Source organism: Peromyscus maniculatus, chromosome 5 (genome assembly GCF_049852395.1).
Source record: "Peromyscus maniculatus bairdii isolate BWxNUB_F1_BW_parent chromosome 5, HU_Pman_BW_mat_3.1, whole genome shotgun sequence".
In the NCBI taxonomy this organism is placed as follows: Eukaryota; Metazoa; Chordata; class Mammalia; order Rodentia; family Cricetidae; genus Peromyscus; species Peromyscus maniculatus.
Genome location: NC_134856.1, coordinates 97,820,834 through 97,839,947, shown reverse-complemented (window position 1 = coordinate 97,839,947; position 19,114 = coordinate 97,820,834). Strand labels below are relative to the sequence as shown.

The 19,114-nt window shown below is 42.7% G+C and overlaps 1 protein-coding gene across 2 annotated transcripts in view; it reads right to left on the bottom strand.

Annotated features, from left to right (window-relative positions):
* Gli3 (GLI family zinc finger 3) overlaps positions 1-19,114 on the bottom strand; it is a 265,800-nt gene that overhangs the window by 182,289 nt on the left and 64,397 nt on the right. The window contains exons 1-2 of one of the 2 annotated variants that reach the window (XM_015998713.3): positions 4,511-4,625; positions 593-835 (exon numbers count right to left, since the gene is read on the bottom strand). In XM_015998713.3, coding sequence (XP_015854199.1) covers positions 593-782 — 190 coding nt within the window. In that variant the 5' untranslated portion in view covers positions 783-835; positions 4,511-4,625. Of the gene's footprint in view, positions 1-592; positions 836-4,510; positions 4,626-19,114 lie in introns of those variants that run through there. The other variant, XM_076572945.1, reaches the window with a different exon arrangement.

The window sequence follows — 19,114 nt, the reverse complement described above, 5'->3', positions numbered from 1 at the left end:
GACTAGAAAGGCAACTTCCTGTGTCTCAGGCAGGCTTGTAAGGAGTAGGGCTCACTGGAGACTTCCACAGCAACAAATTTAGCACCAGATTGTTAAAACTAGTTTGTTTTAACAAATCATTAAGCATGGGAATAGCAAAAACCATTAAAGCAAAAACTATGAAACATGATAAGAACGGTCATCAAAGGCTTTTAATATAGCCTGCTTTAATAGTTTCCCATCCTCAACCCAATTTTCTCAAAGCATGTCTGCATAGCTAGAGCATATGCGATTCAAAGCCCAGCAAATATCTATGTGGATTCTTGACAAAACCATCTTCCTGAGCCCTTACACCCTGAAAAGCCTGACACTGCTTAGACTATAAGAAAATGTCACTCTCTAAGAAGAATGGATAAGAAAAAATAGGGAAAAAAAAACACAAAATTAAACATTTTTATAAATAGTAGAGTCAATAACTCACACAGCACATGCTTGTAGGCATACACACCCACCCACCCACCCCCCATTCCCCCACCACCACACACACACCATACACAGCCCCCTACCAATGTCTCCCAGAACAAGTGTTAACTGGCTGGAAGGAAGCACTTACGGTAGTGAGGCTCCATGTAACCGTTCCGGGGGTCCATGGCAAACACAGTCCCACGATACGGGAGTGAGGGCTCCGCCAGATGGGGCAGAGACCCATGGATCTCCTTCTTGATCAGTGAGGCCCTCTCATCACTAGATGTTGAGGGCTCCTCACTGATTTTGCTGAGCCCCTGCACACTCTGAGGCTGCATAGTGATTGCGTTTCTTCTCTCTCGGTGATAGATCTGTCCAGGACTTTCATCCTCTACAGAAAGAAGGAAAATGAAAGACTTTAGAATCTACTTTAAGGAGCAATTTAAAAAAAAAAAAAAGTCATCAATACAGTTCTCCCTGCCTCTCTGTCAGAAAGAAGCCTCTTTGTCCTTCATGGCTACTTTGTCAACTACACACCTGTGATGGGATATTTGCAAAACAAAGTTGTCTATGAATGATGGCCCCATGTTACACGTGGACGAATAAAGCAGGAAGTAAGCCTGAGGTGCAAACTCACTTGAGGCTGACAAAGCAATGGAGATGCTCCTCCAAACACAATACCCTGCAGGTCCCACATGAGGCTGAAAGTTCTGCCAGCCTCCTGTCATGGATGACCAGCTTCACTCTGCCTGCCTTCAGCGTACTGAGAAGTCCAGCTATCCAGTGGGGCTCTGGGTGGTTCAAGAAGGGGCTAGGCCTTAGTTTCTTGGAAGATGACCCATTAGAGGGTCATCCAAGAAATATTGTAGGCTTCATTTTTTTTTTCTAAATCAGATTTGTAACCCACCAAGAGATTTAACAAGGTCAGAAATGAAACTGAATACCCCCTAGAGACAAGGGGCAAAGGTGTCAATCCGCAACAGCGTAGAGCCTCCTAAGATGCACATCACATGCCTGCCCACACGTCAAAGCTGGGAACTAAGAGGGAAACCCAGTGAGACTGAAGGTCTAGGTGCAACACGGCTGTGTAGGTAGGGAAGAGAAGGCCAGGGATGTTGCTCCCGGTCATGGTCTGATGTGACTCAAACCCCGAAAACCAGAAGGCTGAAATCCCACACAGTTTATCTCCAGAGCCCTAACACTTGAGCTCCCTTTGGTCTGTAGGAACCTCCCATCTCTCCACCACCGTTCTCTGTGAATGTGACTGGATGACCTTTGCTAGAACTCATGCATAAACTTCAGTCAATCTTGCTATCTGAACCCACAGCAGGTGGATTCATTTGCCTGTTAGAATCATACACAGTAGTAAGCTTTGCACCTCAAACAAACTGCATTTAACCAGCAGTTGTTGCCCTGGCAGAAAAAGCTCACAGAAACACACAGCTGTGTGGGTACTGCTGAAAAATCTAACCCAAAAACTTGCATAGTCTTTATCCTTAATTAAAAATTGAAACTCTACGTAGGTATAAATAATCACACTGCTAACACCTCAGACAGACTGAACATACACCTAAATATGCAAACTTCCCTTCAAAATAACCGTAAGTAGACTAACTCCCTAAATGTCCCCAAACCAGGAACACTACTCACTTCTAACACTCTCAGAGCTCTTTGTCCACTTTGGAGAAAAGCACAGCTGTACATAGTACATATTACTACAAACCGATAACAACCACTATTTTACCTGATGCCAACACCAGCTCTAGTGTTCTGCTTATTTGTGTGTAAAGCTTGAAAATAAACGCTGAATTATTTTACCCCAAATGCCTTGCAAAACATGATGAGGTATGCTCAAGTCTTTACAGTGAATGCGCTGACCAACACAAAGCAACTGTGAAATATTATTTTAGTATTGTTTTGTGCAGATCCTCACTTGAAACCTCATAATTAAAGGGTAAATCACAAGTTTAATCTATCAAATAACAACTAAAACCCACAAAAAAAAAAAAAGAAAGAAATAATCCCCAATTTTCACATTGATCTTTGCAAAAGCAATTCAAATCATGCTGCTGGTAATTTTAAGACAAAGTACCAAAAATAAACAAGTAAGAGCCTTCATTTTTCTTCTCTCTGTTAACATATGCAGGCATTGGTTTGCCCTGGAGATTCATTAGCAGTGAGGTTGTAGGCTACAGAAAGGACTTCAGGGTTATGCAAAAGCATATGGGCATCAAAAACACTGAAAATAACAGTTTTATAAAAAGTCCTACAACCTTCAAATAGTCCAAGTCATAGTTTCCACTCATTTGTGCTCTGCATTTAAAAAAAAAAAAAACTTTATTTAAAATTTCAAGCTAAAGTTAACTTGGAGCAGTGTCGGTACATTCTGTAGAACAGGAGAAAAAAAATAAACAACTTACGCAGAGGAGCTGTGACACATAATTAGCATTCTCTGGGGGGTGGGGAAATGAGTAAGCAAGTTCTTGTGATCTATTCCAGGTTTAAAAGGGGGGCTCCTCAACTTCACCTTCCCAAAAGAAATGAGCTTTTTCCCCTTAAAAATGCATCCCCACAGTCAATGCTGGTTCTGTGGCAGTGTCGTCCTACAATGAGCATGGGACTACAACCTCACCCACAACTGGACGGTCAGTATGGCTGGTCAACTTCTCCTCACTCCAACCTGGGGGGAGAAAGAAGGAAGGCAAAGAAAAATGGGGTGCCTCTTAGCATAGTGACTCTGCTAATGAGATTTATCCCAACACGTGGGAAAAGGTTATACAAGCTCAAATAGTTAATATAGAAAAAAATGAAGGCATTCTCTTCATAAAGTTAAATGCAGGCAAGAATGTTTTCAATATAGAAACTTTCATCATGGACCCTTAACTTTTATTACACCGTTGGCACTCTGACCTTTTTACTCAACAACCCACTGCCCCCAGATGCCAGAAGACACTTCATGAATTTACCTCCCGTGTTGAGTCGCTTTTGATGGGCATTCAGATGAACACTTGACAATACACCCGCTCCCAAATACAAACAGCTAAGAGACTTGAGAGTATTATGTATACAAGGGAAGCACAGCTCCCAAGCAATATTCCCGCCTGCTCTTATAAATTTAGCAACCACTTCTGTATGCCAAAAGACGAAAGCTGTCTCATCTCATTCAGCTGAGGCGAGCTGTTCAATAAAGTTTGAGAGTCAGTGCAGACAAGCTACACTAGGCCAAATTATTGACAGAAACATACTGTCCACCATGGCAACAAGCAGGAGTCAGCAGCAAAAATGTAAGCAAACAGCCCACAGCTCCAAAAGCATCTGCCAATGGACTTTAACAGCCAAACACAAGCAACTGTTTGAGCTCCCCTGCTGAAAAGCTGCAAGCTTGGGGGTCAAAGTGAAACACGCAACTCTCTCAAAACTTTCAAGATAAAAATGATTTCAAAGACTGCCTACCGCCGGCACAGCCCCACTTTGTACCTCCTCCTTTCCGTCATCTGTGCTCAGGCAGATGAATCTGAATGAATCCATGCCCAAAGACAGAGCAGAGCCGCCCAAAACACACTGTTTTAGAAACTGCCCCAGGGTTTCCAAACTCCTCCAAAAGCAACCAACATGGAGTCAGAACTTAATGCCAGGAACTCAGAAAGAGCCAAAGCTACCTCACTGCAAACGCTGTAGGGCAGCTATCATGAAGGTCTGGAGAAAGCACCCCAGCTCTGTGAAAGAGGACAGACACACACTCCTGCACCCCTGATCACAAACTCCTGGAACACAGGAGACAAGGTCTTTTTCACCTAGTCTGTAAGACATGTTCGACACAAGTCTTTCCATGCAAAAACGAAACTCCACTAAGCATCTTTAGGCAGGACACCTCCATTCATGGCAAAACGGGCTGCTTAGGAGCTCAGGGAACACCTGCTTGCTCTTTTCTCCATTAACACCCATTTTGCTCTGTTGTTGAAAACCCATTTTAATGTCATTACTCCTCTCTTGCCCCTAAGCTATAAAAGCCATTGGGGGTGGGGGTGGGGGTGGGGGTGGGGGTAAGCAAACAGATGATACTTACAACTCAGTCCCTGGGCTCTGGCTAGCTACTTTCTATAAACTTCTTGGTGAGCTTCTCCAGCTGAGGCGACCCTCTAGGAACATTCTCAGCATCTCTTGGCCTTTCTTGCCTCTCCCTCTTGCAGGCAGTACGGCTCCCATTAGAGGAATTAAAAGTGGTTGGAGCCATGCTAAATTTAACAAGCTCATTAGTATTCTTTGCAAGTGCTTGGAAGTGAACTCTCCCTATTCAAGCCTCCCTCTCCAGCAGAAGGGTCAGGCGGGTAATCATTAAATCAAACTAATGTCACCCTATCACAATCAGTCCCAGAGAAGGAGGGTTTATTATTTCAGTTTATGCTAAATAAACGGTTTTACAAATGGTCCCCAAGCAAGGTCAACAGCAGCTTCAATTACAAGACAAACTTAACAAGAGTTGCTATAAACCAAGTACTCCATATTGACTTAGGGACAGTCTGGACTCCACATATTGCCACTGGCAGGATTGTACAGGAATGCACATTACAAAATAAAGGAAGGGGCGAGCTTTTTTTTTTTCCTTGCCAGAATTTGCGACTGCACAGCGACTCCTCATTCACCTCTCTCCAACCAGCTAGCCGCTCAGCTCAATTCACCCCACACAAAGGCTGGAGCCCAGACCTCAATGGACCGAGTGAAACATGTTCAAAACTAGGCTCTCTATTGTGACTGAATTTCTTAACATCTTTTCAAAAAGCGGAGAATGCCTTGAGGCTAAAGGAAGAAACAGGCTAATGGTGAATTGGGAATTCTGAGCAAATTTCAGAGCCCTTTCCTCCTAGCTTTTGAGGTTGAAAGCAAGCTCTTTCCTTTCAAGTTTCAAAGTCCTTTTTCCTCCCGCAGTGTCACAGAAGGATTTGAAAAGAAGGTAATTGTGCTCGCAGTCTCCCTGATCAGAGCTTACGTCCTATTTCTGGTATTTCGGAATACTTCTTGCAATAATAGTGCATATAGCTCAATCCCTTAACCGGCCTGCACTCCGCAATTGCTCATTAAATGAACAATTGCGGGTATAAAATGCCTTTTATGTTCAAGGTCTGGATATAAGATAAGCATTCTAGGATTCTAAATTTGGTTTACTAAGGAAACTCTCTATCATTAAATTATAAAACTGAAGTCAGAATATCAGGCTTTCCCAGAAAAAGGAGCACTCAGGTTGCAGTAAGCCAAAAAGATGGGCGGGTGGGGGGGTGGAGAGAAGGCACCAAAATGTTAGGGGCAGGGAGGAAGAGACCGGTTACTCCGATTTCTGGCCAAATGGGATTTTAACCAGAAAAGAACACTGCCGTGTTCAAGGTCTGAGTCTCTGGTGCCCCGCACTTTTGATGCTGAATGATGGACTTATCTTTGAATGAGTTAAAACACAAGCTGCAGCTCAATAATATGAATGTGAGTAACGGTGATCCCTGGCCAGCAAGCACCTCTCCTTCTTCAGGGAAATAAATAATCCTTCACTGCCATCATTCATGTCAGCTCATCGGATCTCTCCAGACTCTCTATCCCATATGGTAGGGGGAGAGAAGGTATGAGGCCCAGTGTCCAGATGGAAACCCTAGGTCCCAGGCAGGAAGGGATAAGGAATCCATTCTAGCCATTCACTCCTCACTGAGCCCACACAGAAGTTCATGGGGGAGCTACTCCTAGGTAGGATTTTGAAATGATACTCGCATGTACACCTCAACCCCCCGAACTATTACCCCAATAGTTATAGGGGGGGAAATGATGTTTTCATGTTGTGGGAGGAATTCACAAGACTCAGATACTCTCCATTAGCATTTTGTCACCATCAGTTCCTTCCTAGGAAACACTGAGAGGGAACCAACAGACAAATTTATGTTTAGGCACTGGGGTAGTGTGCCATACCTGCACATGCGTCATCCCCTCCAGGGATGGGAGCACCCGCAGGCCTCAAGGCAGCATGGCTCAACTGTTCCTGGGCAAGCAGGTACAGCCAGTGGCTTCTGTGTGTTACTCCAGGCACGGGGGGTGGGGGTGGGGGGGTGGGGGGGGTGGGGTTTCCACCCTCCTGTCCCTTACTCTTCCCTCCCAAGCAACCACCTCCCTGTATTTGAAAGGAGCATTATTTCATTTTTCCCTGACTATGCATTTGTTGTATCTTATCAGCTTTCTTTTCTTTCATTATTTACATGTCCATGTTCTTTGAATAAAAACCACAGAACTCAAGTCCATGCCTCCCCTTTTCAGAATCCCCCACAGGACTTGACCAAAGAGATAGCAGAAATGAAAAAGAGAAGAGACTGGGTGTATTTAAAAGTAGAACAGGTTGATGCTAGGTAGGGAGAATATAGTTCCTGCAGTTTTAATACCCGAATATTCCCTCTCTCCCAGCAGTCTGCAGTCATGCCCTAGCCAGGGGCTTAGGAACGCCTGGAGCAGTGCTTCCAAAGAGGCTGAACAAACAATGCCTTCTCTAAGAACATTGCCAATACCCTTGAGGTCAGACATTGCCCTTGCACCGCTACACATACATCTCCCATTGACAATGACGGATGACAGAGGGAGGGGCCCAGATGGATCAAGAGGGAGCACTTGCTTTGTTTGCAACCTTTAAACCCGCACTGGCAGGCCGGCAGGCTGGAGAGGGCTACAGCAGGATTTGAAGCTTTGGAGAAATGCAAGTGACAGGCCCTCCTCAAGGTGATTGGGTAGCTCTCTCTTCCTCCTTTCATCAACCAGGAGGTCTTCGGGTGAAAGGAGAGAAAGAAGAAAGTGTCTTCCATCACAGGCACATATCTCCATTGTTTGAACATTTCTAATGCTCTACATTAACCAACACGGCACAGGACCTTCGCTGTAACTGCCTGCTGCAAACACAGCACGTTTGTGCTCAACCCAAAGCTAAATTCTTACCTCAGTCCCCAACTGCTTAGTTTACAGAGCTCCAACTAACTTTGAAAGAGGCCCTTGGGATGGCAAGAAGCGGACAGAGAAAGATGAGAATTCAGGTAGAGGAAAACACGACCCTGGAATGACTGGCACCTCCACTGCAGCAGAGGGCTCTGATCATGGGCTTGGGACAAGCAGCTGTCTGTCTCTTCCAAAGTTAACGACCAAGATGAGCAGAAAGCATTGTGAACTTGACTGAGTCCTCAAGCACACCCTGTGTCCTTCAGAATATCCACTGCTCACAACTCTGAACTTTCCAGACTAAGAAGTTTACAAGCACAACCCTGCCCCTGAGGGGATGCTCCTGAAAGCTGATTGCAAGAGCACTGTGATCTAGCTGAATCGGTATCCCATGATGCTCAACAACTTTCAAAATCCTGGAAAGAAAGCAAGTGTCAAGCCCCACATGGACCTGGGAAGGGAAAGTATGATCGAAAATGTGCCCTTGAGAGTCCCTGGCTCCCATTAAAAGGAGAGATGAGAGTTTTCTTAATCTCGAGGAAAACCCTGCCTTGATTAGGAATTCGAAAACACCACGGAGCTTCTAGATGCCTGCTCTCAGTTGCCATCCTCTGCTTACAGTGTGAGTTCTGAGTGGCATCAAAGGCAGTACAATAAACTCCTAGGAGGAGGGAAATTGTCCCTCCAGCTTAACAGTGTATTTGTGACTATCTGTAATGGTCCACAGAGCATGTAGAGTTCACTGAGTTGGTTCTAGTCTTCTATAAGCAAAGAATCCCAGTTTCTTCCTTCTTCTGCAAATACAGAGTTCAGCATAAAGATTCATGATGAGATCCACAGGTAACACCATAGCAGAACAGCAAGGAGCTTGTTTACAGGCTGGGGACCCAGTCTGCTGCTGTCGCCCACAGCACCCAAAGTTGAGCACGGTGCCTGGGCTGGGCAGGAGTGTTAGAGCCTAGTTTTCCTTCCAGGCAGCAAGTAAGCCCACTTATTTAGCAAGTCTGACAGCAAAGTCCCATTTCTGAACCATTCTACCCCCTTTTTAAACTGCAGAAATGAACTCAAGCTTAACTAGTTTTATCTGGGCTGTTTTGTTTGTTTGTTTTAAAACCGGGTCTCACTAAGACAAAATTTAGTTTAAATTCAGGGATGGCCCATACGTTTATCATCCAAGATGTAAAATACAATAGCCTCAATTCTGTAAATACTTATTTTTAACATTAAAGATATTTAATAAACTGGTTTTTATAAATTCTAGTGGGTTTTTTTGTTTTTGTTTTTGTTTTTTGATTTAAGATTGTATCTTTAAGCACATATCAGTGTGGAATTTGTGTACATGAGTGCCAGTGCTCAAGGTGGCCAAAGGCATCCTGTAGCTGGAGTTACAGGCAGTTGTGCCTGATGAGGGTGCTGGGAACTGAACTCGGAGCCTCTGGACCAGTGGTTCACAACCTGTGAACCACAACCAGTGGGTTGCAACCCCTCTGGGGTCTCCTATCAGATATTTACATTACAATTCATAACCGTAGCAAAATTACAGTTTTGAAGTAGCAATAAAATAACTTTATGGCCGGGGGTCACCACACCCTGAGGAACTGTATTAAAGGGTCGCAGCATTAGGAAGGTTGAGAATCACTGCTCTAGAAGACAGGGAAGCAGTCTCAACTGTTAAGCCGGCTCTCCAGCCCCTAATGTGTTGTTTTTGAGATGCAGTTTGTCAGTTGCCAACATACTATCTGTCAGTGGCCAGCACACTATCTTCTGGTATTGCATCTGAACCCTTTTATCTTCATAATTATAAAGGTAGCCAGAATTCCTGTAAGTAATGTTTTGCATAGTCAAAAGAAGCTAAGGAAAGGATCAGTTCACTTACATGGAAGTACTCGGCTCCCTTCACCATTCCCCAGTTTCTGAAGCTCTGCTGTGTTGAATTTGGTTTGTCCTCTATATAATTTTTTCCATGACACTTCCGTTAACACAACTATCGACTGATGACACTTTCAGGCAAATGCCAAACTACACACTTCCTTCAGTATCCCAGCCACTGGACTCTGACTTCCATTACTGTCATGCCATCTAACCGAACAATGACATTTTCTGCTTTATAACTATCAAGACACTGAGTCCAAACACTGATCTGCACGAAGGAAATTTTAAAAATTATATATAACAAATTGTTTTTTTTTTTTTAAGTCTGTCAGGCTGGAGATATGGCTCAGCGGTTAAGTGCACTGGCTGCTCTTCCAAAGGTCCTGAGTTCAATTCCCAGCAACCACATGGTGGCTCACAACTGTCTAAAATGGAATCTGATGCTTTCTTCTGATACCTTCTTCTGTCATGCAGGCATACATGCAAACAGAGCACTCATATACATAGATAAAAATATTTAAAAACAAAACAAAAATGCCTGTCACTTCTGTCATTCTGACGACCTGACATATACACATATGCAGGAAAAGCTCCAACTCGGTCACCTGAACAGATGTACTCTTGGGTGACCTAACCTGAGGAATACATTGCCACGAAGTGTTCATACCAACAGCATCTCACATACTAAATACTGCCATAGTCTCTGCATGTGGAAATTGCTAGCGAGAGTTTCTGTTCTGTTTGATTCACAGTATGTCTTAAGCAAGTTAACATTAAGTGCACTCAAATTCACAGCAGCTCACGGATCTATGACCTTAGATAATAAAGAAGGCCCTTATGGAACATCTGGGGTGTTTATATTGCATGTTTTTGTCTTTAGATTGTGTAATGAAACAGCATGAGCATATGGTGGCATTATATTTTTAACAAATTCTTACACATGTTGCTACAAAAATCAGACCCCGTTCAAAACTGAATTTAAACATTAATACCATTATTGTACTCAACTAAGCTGGAGGCCACCAAGATACCCTAAGGGACAGTGAGTAGGACTCACCTGTGCTGAGTCAGCTTCTGGACAAAGGCCAGGTACAGCCGTGCTCCGATTCCTCTGAGAACGCACTCCTCTAGCCATGGCTCCCTGTGACCTCAGCTATGGAACGCGCATCTCAGAGGCAAATGCACACCCCACTTGCCAGTTATTTGGGCTTTTTCTAACTTTAGTCTTACTTTTTAATCAGCATACAGAGTAACGGGTTTCTTTACGGCATTTCCACGTCTCCCTTTGGTTGACACGCCTCATACTCCACACACACACACACACACACACACACACACACACACACACACACACACACACACACGTCTTCCACCTCTACTATTCTTTCTTCTACTTGCATATCACATATGTTTTATCACCCTCCTCCCCTCCTTAAAGCTATTTCTTCCACTATCCTGGGCTCCTTTTCTGGGCTCTATACAAAATTCCACATCTACACTTACAGTAAAGCTAAAACAAGTAATATTGTCTTTCTAAGCCTGGGTTACCTCACTTAATATAATGTTTTCCAGCCCCTTCCATTTTCTCACAAATTTCATTTTTCTTTAAGGCTGAATAAAAGTCTACTGTGTGTACTACCACGTTTCATTATGTATTCATCACTTAATGAACATCTGGGCTGACTCCATTTCCTGGCTATTGTGAATAGAGCAGCAATGAACATGGATGTGAAAATATCTTGAAAGTCAGATCCTAGTTTAGCCACAAACTCCCAGGTAGTGGCACAGGAACTGTGTATAAGAGAAGAAAGGGCCAGACACCCAACCTCTCTCTACACACACCTGAGTCACAGGCAACATAGGCTGCGTCACCACCCCAGCAGCCTTCCTCCCCTAGGCAAAGTCCAGAGGCAGGACAGAGGCAACACCAGGCTCATCCCCCTGCAATGGAGACTGGGCAACAGGACCCAAGCCCAGATTTCCCTCTTAATTTTATCCCAGAGATCCAGAAACATCCAGGAGAAACATAACATCTCCAACCTAAGGGAATTAACAGTAAGAGCAATTAGGGAAACAAAAGGAAGATTAAATTCATCTGCTTTCCTAAAATACAAGCAATTCCACTTCAGTCATTCTTCCTACCAATCTTCTTCAGAAGCCTGCCAACTAAAATCTATTAACCGTGCACCAGTTAACGACAGCAAATATTTACTTAAAGGAGGTAGGAGGCACCTCACCTGTCTGTTCACCTCATTCCTCAGTATAGTTTTACAGGAAGGTATTGGCATAGTCCTCATCAACCAAATGAGAAAGACAGCATCAGAAAAGGTATGCTGCTTACCCAGAGCACACAAAAGTGCACAGGCAGGACCCAGAGCCTAGACAGTCAATTCTTCTTTATTTTTATTTGTTTGTTTCACGTTTTATAAAATTTTTATTGACAAATAATTCATAGTATACAATTTGCCTGTTTGCACAATTTGATAGACTTTAGTCCAGCATCCTCATAGGCCCATGACATCATTACCACTTTCTATTTTAGAATATCGCTGTCTTCAATTTCATATACACATGTAACGTGTGATGATTACATTCCACCCTATTTTTTTAAATGAACATAATATTTGCAATTGTAACCATTTTTAAGTTCACAATTCAGTGGCGTGAATAGAAGGAAGTTCTTTTACATATTGTATTGGTTACTTTTGTATTGCTGTGATAAAACACCATGACTAAGCCAAAGGTTTTATTAGGGGCTTACAGTTCCGGAGGGATGACAGCCCATCACCACCGTGGCAGTGAGCATGGCAGCAGAGAGACAGGCATGGCAATGGAGCAGCACCTGAGAGCTCACATCCTGGTCCACAAACAGGAAGCAGAGAACACACTGGGGATGGTGGGAAGCTTTTGAATCCTCAAAGCCCTTCCCTGTGACACACTTCCTCCAAAGAGACCATACCTCCTGATTCTTCTCAAACAGCTCCACCAACCTCCCAGGTTTCACCCTCATGAAAGCTTAAGAGAAGTTCCTTGTCTCTGTATCCTGCATAATGGGCGTTAACAGCTTAGATGCAAGATTGTAAAACATCTGTAGCGAACTTCTGCCCTCCAGGGTTCTCCCATTGTGCTGTAAGCCTGTATTTAAGACCTCCTCCCTCCTTCAATAAACAGCATTCCGCATTAAAAGAGAGATTGGCCTGAGTCTCAGAAAAGACTTGAACTTTTAAAAAGTCTTGAGACTGAAAGACTATGCAGACTTTTGACAGTCAACTCTTAAAGCTCATCCTGGTGTTAGTCACATTAAGAAAATGGGCTTAAAATCCGTGTTTATTGTCTTGGAATATGATAGACTATTATGGCATTAAGTGTAGCATTTCCCTAGGTCTCCATTAGCATAAGAGAGGCACTTATTACATGTAATTTATGCAGGTAAAGTTGGAAGCACCTCACAGGACAATCTGATGGCATCAACACGGATTACAATCCTGGTCACACAGACACAAGAAAACCCAGCCAGCAAGGATCCGCTCACCCAGTCGGCTACTGTGCTTCGACACTGTATTTAGAGTAAAGAAAGACAGGAAGAGTAAATATCTACTCATATCCTAAACTTCTAATTTAAAAAACCATTTAAGGCTGTGTGCAGACATAACCTGAAAATATTTCTATGGATGATTTCTTTATGTTTCTATATTTCCCAGTCATTTTAGGATAGAGAAAGGCGTATCTTTTTACTTTTATTTTCAATTCTACATATCTCAAAAGAGTTTCAAATTAAGTATTTGCAAATTGAAAAATTATGTCCTGAAGCCTTGCTTAGAACTATTTATTCCACCTCTTAAATTTCTTGGATATAGTGAGTATGTAGTCAGCTACTTTTACACATATTAATAACAGCTGTCACTGGTATAAGGTTTTATGTATATTTCAATGAATTCAGTTATTTAAAGTTATATGACCACTTCAATTATTTCAGATCTATATACAAATACATTCCAAACAAATACCAAGTGTATATAATGTTCCACCTCCTGGCAAATAATTAATTCAGCTTTTACCAAGTCACCCCTGCAACAAATAAAAAGTAAATGCATTGGTAGCACTCAGGACTGCCCTCCAAGCCAATACTTTTGCTAAGTACTTACCAAGCTCCAGAGGAACACACAGGCCAGAGAAGTGTGCAGCACCATCATCCTTGATAAATACTGTGAGGCTTAATCAAGGTTAACCAACCTGTTCAAGGCTGCTGGCCATTGTGGGAACATACTCCCCTACAGTCTGTCTACTGGAAACTTGGTTCTCAAAATGGCGATGTTGAGTTACAAACTATGGGACATGACTGGGTCATGATGACATGTTTTTGAAAATAGCTTTGTTATAAAACATTAAGGAAAAAAAGGAACTTCCTTTACCTAGCTTGCTCTGTCTCACTATGTGAAGCCTTTCACCACATTAGGATGCCAAAAGAAGGCCCTCCAGAGGCTAAGCGGATGTCAAACCATGCACTCTTATGCTGGCCTATATTGGGCTAGCCTGGCTCTAGAAGCACAATTAAATAACCCTTTCTGTTTTATTAATTGCCCAGTCGTGAGAAGCCTGTTAGAGCAACAGAAAACAGAATATAACATTATTCTTCAGGTAAGTGACCAGCTAAGCTAAACTTCCTCCTGTATTGCAAATTATAATTAGATTCTACAGCACCCAAGTGTTTTCTACAGAATATTAAAAAATTCAGAGCTATGGTAGCCTCTTGGGTATGTGAGGAGTCTCTGGATTCCAACCCAACCTCTGCCACCTGACAGCTGTGGCATGCTTTTCTTTATTTTCCCCATTATCCTCTCTTGTCCCCTCCCTCTCCTCTAACAAATGTCCCTTCTACTGTCATGTCCTGTGTGCACATATTCCACTAAGAGAGAAAATACATGATATTTGTTTTCTTTGTCTGCCTTATTTTGCTTACATGACCATCTCAAGTTTCACTGATTTTTCTCCAACTCAGGTAATGTCTGTCTTCTTCACAGATGAATAAAACTCCATTGTATGTATACACATTTCCATTATCCATTCATCTGTTAATGGGCATTGAAGCTGATTTCATATCTTTGCTGTTGTGAAAAGTGCCCTGCATACACATGGATGTGGAAGGATCTCTACAGTGTGGATACGATGGTATCTCTGTTGATTTAGACTCCTGACCCTATCCCTGTAGTGTTATAGCTAGATCACATGTCAGGTTTTGTTTGTTTATTTGTTTGTTTGTTTGTTTGTTTGTTTTACGAATGTTTTAAGGAACTTCCATTCTCACTACATAGTGCCTGCATCAGTTTACATTCCTACTAGTAGTAGTAAGGGTTCCTTCCACCAGTATTTGTTGTTGCTCATTTTTTCAATGTATAGGGGAGTTTTTCCTGCATGTATGTCTGTGCACCACTTACTTGTGCAGCTGGTGCCCATGGAGTCCAGAAGAGGGTTGTCATATCCCCTGTATCTGGAGTTATAGACTTTTAAGGTGCTATATGGGTACTGGATCTCAAATCCTGGTCCTGCAGAAGCACAGCTAGTGACCTTAACCACTGAGCCATCTTTCCAATTAAGAAACAGACATTCTTACTGGGCTGAGACAGACTCTCAGTGTGGTTTGGATTTGGATTTGCCTCATCTTCCTCAACTTTTGTAACTCTATAATTAGCACATCCATAGCCTTGTTTTCTGCAAGTGTAAAGGGAGATGATTAAAATGAGTCTAGCTCTTCCTATTAGGCTATCAAGAAGGACATTTTGAACTTCAGTAAACCATGGAAGAAAGTGAAGTGCAGTTTAAAAACTTCTCTGAATTTCTTCCGCAGTGGCTGTTACTGGCTCGTTTAAGCCCTGGGCAGGTTGAGCATCTGGCAATGACAGTGCCACCTCTGATGCTCAAGCCGAATGATTTTCTTGTCCCTGTAACTCATCACCACTTTTCCTCATGCTGTTCCTTCCCACAAGCCGTTAACTTTCTAGACTCTTTCTAAGTTCTGAGCAGCGATTTCGAAAAGCCATGTTTAACACTGTATTCTGGGGGATTGTATTCCGGGGTTAGATTCAAGAAGCCCGATTATTGGGTTTGTGTTTAACTTAACAACAGCTCCACCAGTAAAAGCAGTAAAAGCCATGTGTGTTTTACTGAAAGGGCATACACCAAAAGTTAAGATAGCATATGGTTTATAGAGAAAGGGCAAAGACTTGCACTTAGAAGCAGCTTTGCCTGGATTATATACCAACAAATGAAAGGCTGCCTCAAAGCATACTGCTAGGCCCCCGGAATGTGCATCAAATCAGCAAAGCACAAGACATCTACCCCCTCCCCCATGCAACTAAAATAATTATCAAATCCTAGCAAGATCAAGAAAGTTTTCTCTTTCATCAATCAAATACAAATTTAGGGGACGTCTTAAAATGTACTTCTAGGAACTGGAACTGTTTCTTAAAAGCTACATTTCCACACATGTGATATTAAAACTAATAAGCATCTTTTCCATTTCTTTTAATAATGGCATATGTAATAAAAGTACACAATGCTTCATTAAGCCAAGGGACCTGGAGTTTAAAAGGAGTAAAAGAAATAAATAATAAACATGCACGGGCCACTTACCAAAAATAAAATTGTTTTATTCAACCTTTTTACGGGAGGCACATGTTGCATTTTGAAAGCAAAATTTCTCATAACACAAACCTCTACTTAAAAACATCAGTGCCAAGGGCTGGAACCACAGCAGGATGTGACTTCTTTTCCAATTTATTTTAAAATGTTTGCGTATTGATGACATCAAGTTCCGTGAAGCATAAGAAGGCAGCATGGCACAATAAAAGGGTTAGAAAAACCAGCTCCAAGGCTTGCCTCCAGTACTTCTTCAATGACCCAATTACCTTAAAGTACTGCAGACTGCCTGTTGTCTCCTCTACAAACACAAATGATAAAACTTGCCCTCTTCATTCGTAAGGTTTTCTGAGAGTTAAATACACCAGCAAACAAAACAAGCCTCTACCTTTGGACTCCTGGTACCACAACAGTGATAACAAAGGGGCAGGATGGAAGTGTTCTAGTCAGAGATAGGAGACTCAATTTACAGTCCAAAGGTTGACCCTCAGACAAGTCACCGAACAGGTCTCAACTATTGTCTCCCATTCCACAAAATGACCAACCGTCCATCTACTCTACTCAAGTTCCCTCAGGTTCATCTAAGTGCTCACCAAACAACCAAGAGAGAAAAGCTCTGCCCCATGACCAACAGATGACCCAGCTTAAGAATTCATTATTCTAGTTGGTTCTTGAGGCAGCTAATCTTGGTTGTCAACATGATGGCATCCGAACTCAACTAAAACCCAAGAAGCTGGGGATGCATGCTTGAGAAGGTCAGACTGACTGGGAGGTCTTTAGTCAGTCTTAAATGGATTTGAGATGAGAAGGCCCACCTTAAATCTGGGCCACTTTCTGGGGTGACAGCCCACATGAAAGGGCATGGAAGAAGCAACTATTGCCTTTTGTCTGCCTGTCCTCACTCTCACAGGCAAGTTCATCTATCCTAATCCTTCACTGGTGTTAGAACCTACATCTTCAGGATTCCAACGCAGGCTGAAGACCTCTCTAGGATTTCCCTGGGACTCCAGCACCAGATTGAGATGGCTGAGACATCTGGTCTCATAGACTGGGCAACCGCTGGATTCTTGGCCTTCTCATCTTGAGACAGCCATTGTTAGACTAGTCAGACCACAACCTGTAAGCCACTATAGCAAATCCCATAGCCATTCTATCAGTTCCGTTTTTTTTCAGAGACATCTGACTAATACCATCCCCTCTCTCCTCTACTTCCCTGACATTAGTATAGATCATGTTCAAAAATCCATATTTACTACATGTATGCCTAGTTCACTAACTTCCTGTTGTAAAATGTCAAACTCTTCTCTTTTTCTACAATGACCTGAGACAATACATTTTACTAAAAGTAAGTTCTGAGGATGGCTGTTGACAAGCAGAACCACAGCCTGCTTTTGGAACGCTTATAAGCGAAGATTATCTTTTACAGTTTTAATGAATGAAAAGCAATCACAAATATTTGTAACATATACAAGTAAGGGAAATTCAAACTCCAAATTCCAGCGTTCCCAAAGTCTTAAGGGAGCATCTACAATCTTCTTCATTTCATACTGCCAAGGGCCAATTTGGTACAAACAGCCACAGAACTCGGTATCGAGAACAAGTAGCCTGCATAAACCCAGAAACATGAGTTGGATGCAGTACTCAGCTTTCTGTCACTTTGTAATACCTGAGAAAACCATTATCTTGCCTGAAGTTTAGAGGTTCTAATCTATGACTCAGTTTGTCTGATTCTTGGAGCCTATGGCAAGGAAGACTATCACGGCAGGGTACATAGCACGGCCAAACTGTTCACCTTGTGCCAGGAAGCAAAGTCTGGCATCCTTCCTACAGTCTCCTTTAAGATTGCTCTGAAGACCTCCCAGTCAGTACCACCTATTCATGGCTCCGCAGTTTCCAACAGCACCACCCTAGGGACCATGCTTTTAGAGGACATTTAGAATGCAAACAATAGGACTGGCCTTTTGCAGAAAGTGTGCTGTCCTCAATGTACCCATTTCAGGACAGGCTAAAAATACCCTTCAGAAAGGCTAGGAAACATATCTGGGAAATAATATTAAAAAAGGAAGCAATTACCATTTCCAAAGAACTTCTAACGATGTTTCCAAGCTGGAAGTTTGAGGTTGTGGTAATATCATCCCACTTCACAGCTCAAGGAAGCAGACGGAGAAATGGACTCTCCCAAAGTTGCAAAGCTACTGTGTCCGGGATCCACTCAGTAGCCAAAAAATTCTAAACCTGACCATTCTATAATCTAGGTCAGCATATAACTTTGTTAACAGAAAACGTGGAAGTACATACAATATTAAAGTTTTGAGACTTCCTGCTCCCACCAAACAGGAATCTCCTGGCCAGACAAAGCACAAATGCAGTTGGAGTTCCAAGGGAAGACCTCTGCATTATGTGAAACCACATGTCCCTGCATTTTCAGGCCTCACCAACATCACCACAACAGACTGCCCCTGGTGGCCGTTTTCCACAGTCAGCTCATATGGTTGCATCCATGCCAAGGCTCCCACAAGACCCAACACAAAACTTGATCTTCTAAGATAGTTCCTAACCTCCCTAATACTGCCACCCTTTAATATAGTTCCTCATGCTGTGGTGACCCCTAGCCATAAAATTATTTTCGTTGTTACTTCACAACTGTAATTTTGCTAAATATCTGATATGCAGGGTTATCTGAAATGCCACCCCTATGAAATGGTCATTTGACATGCCAAGGGGTCACGACCCATGGGTTGAGAAGCACTGTTCTAAGGCATGGACACAGAATGGCCGATACCCTGAAGTTCTCATGACTGGTATTTATAGACAACAGAAAGACAGGAAGGCAATTGTCAGAGGGACAGAAAGGGAAGACTGCTCTCTCAGGTACCCAATGCAGATGTGGATCTCAAAGGAGACACTGACAAGACTTGATGTGGGAAAATGTCAAGTTCAAATTCCAGAAGAATTGGCCAATCTCTCCCTAACTCTTACCCTACTCCCAAGTCCAGGGCCCTGCCTGAACAGCATTAACGGTATTAACAACTGAGACTCTGAAACACTGTACCTTTGGTTTAAGTTGAGAACATCTGTATTTTCTTTCACTTTTCTTTAATCCTTAATTCACATCTTGTTGACACAAATGGAAACTTGCATTTCTTGGCAGAAAGGTTTTAAGTTCAGGGGAATAATAATAGATAATTTCACACAGTGCTGCTGCCAAGCC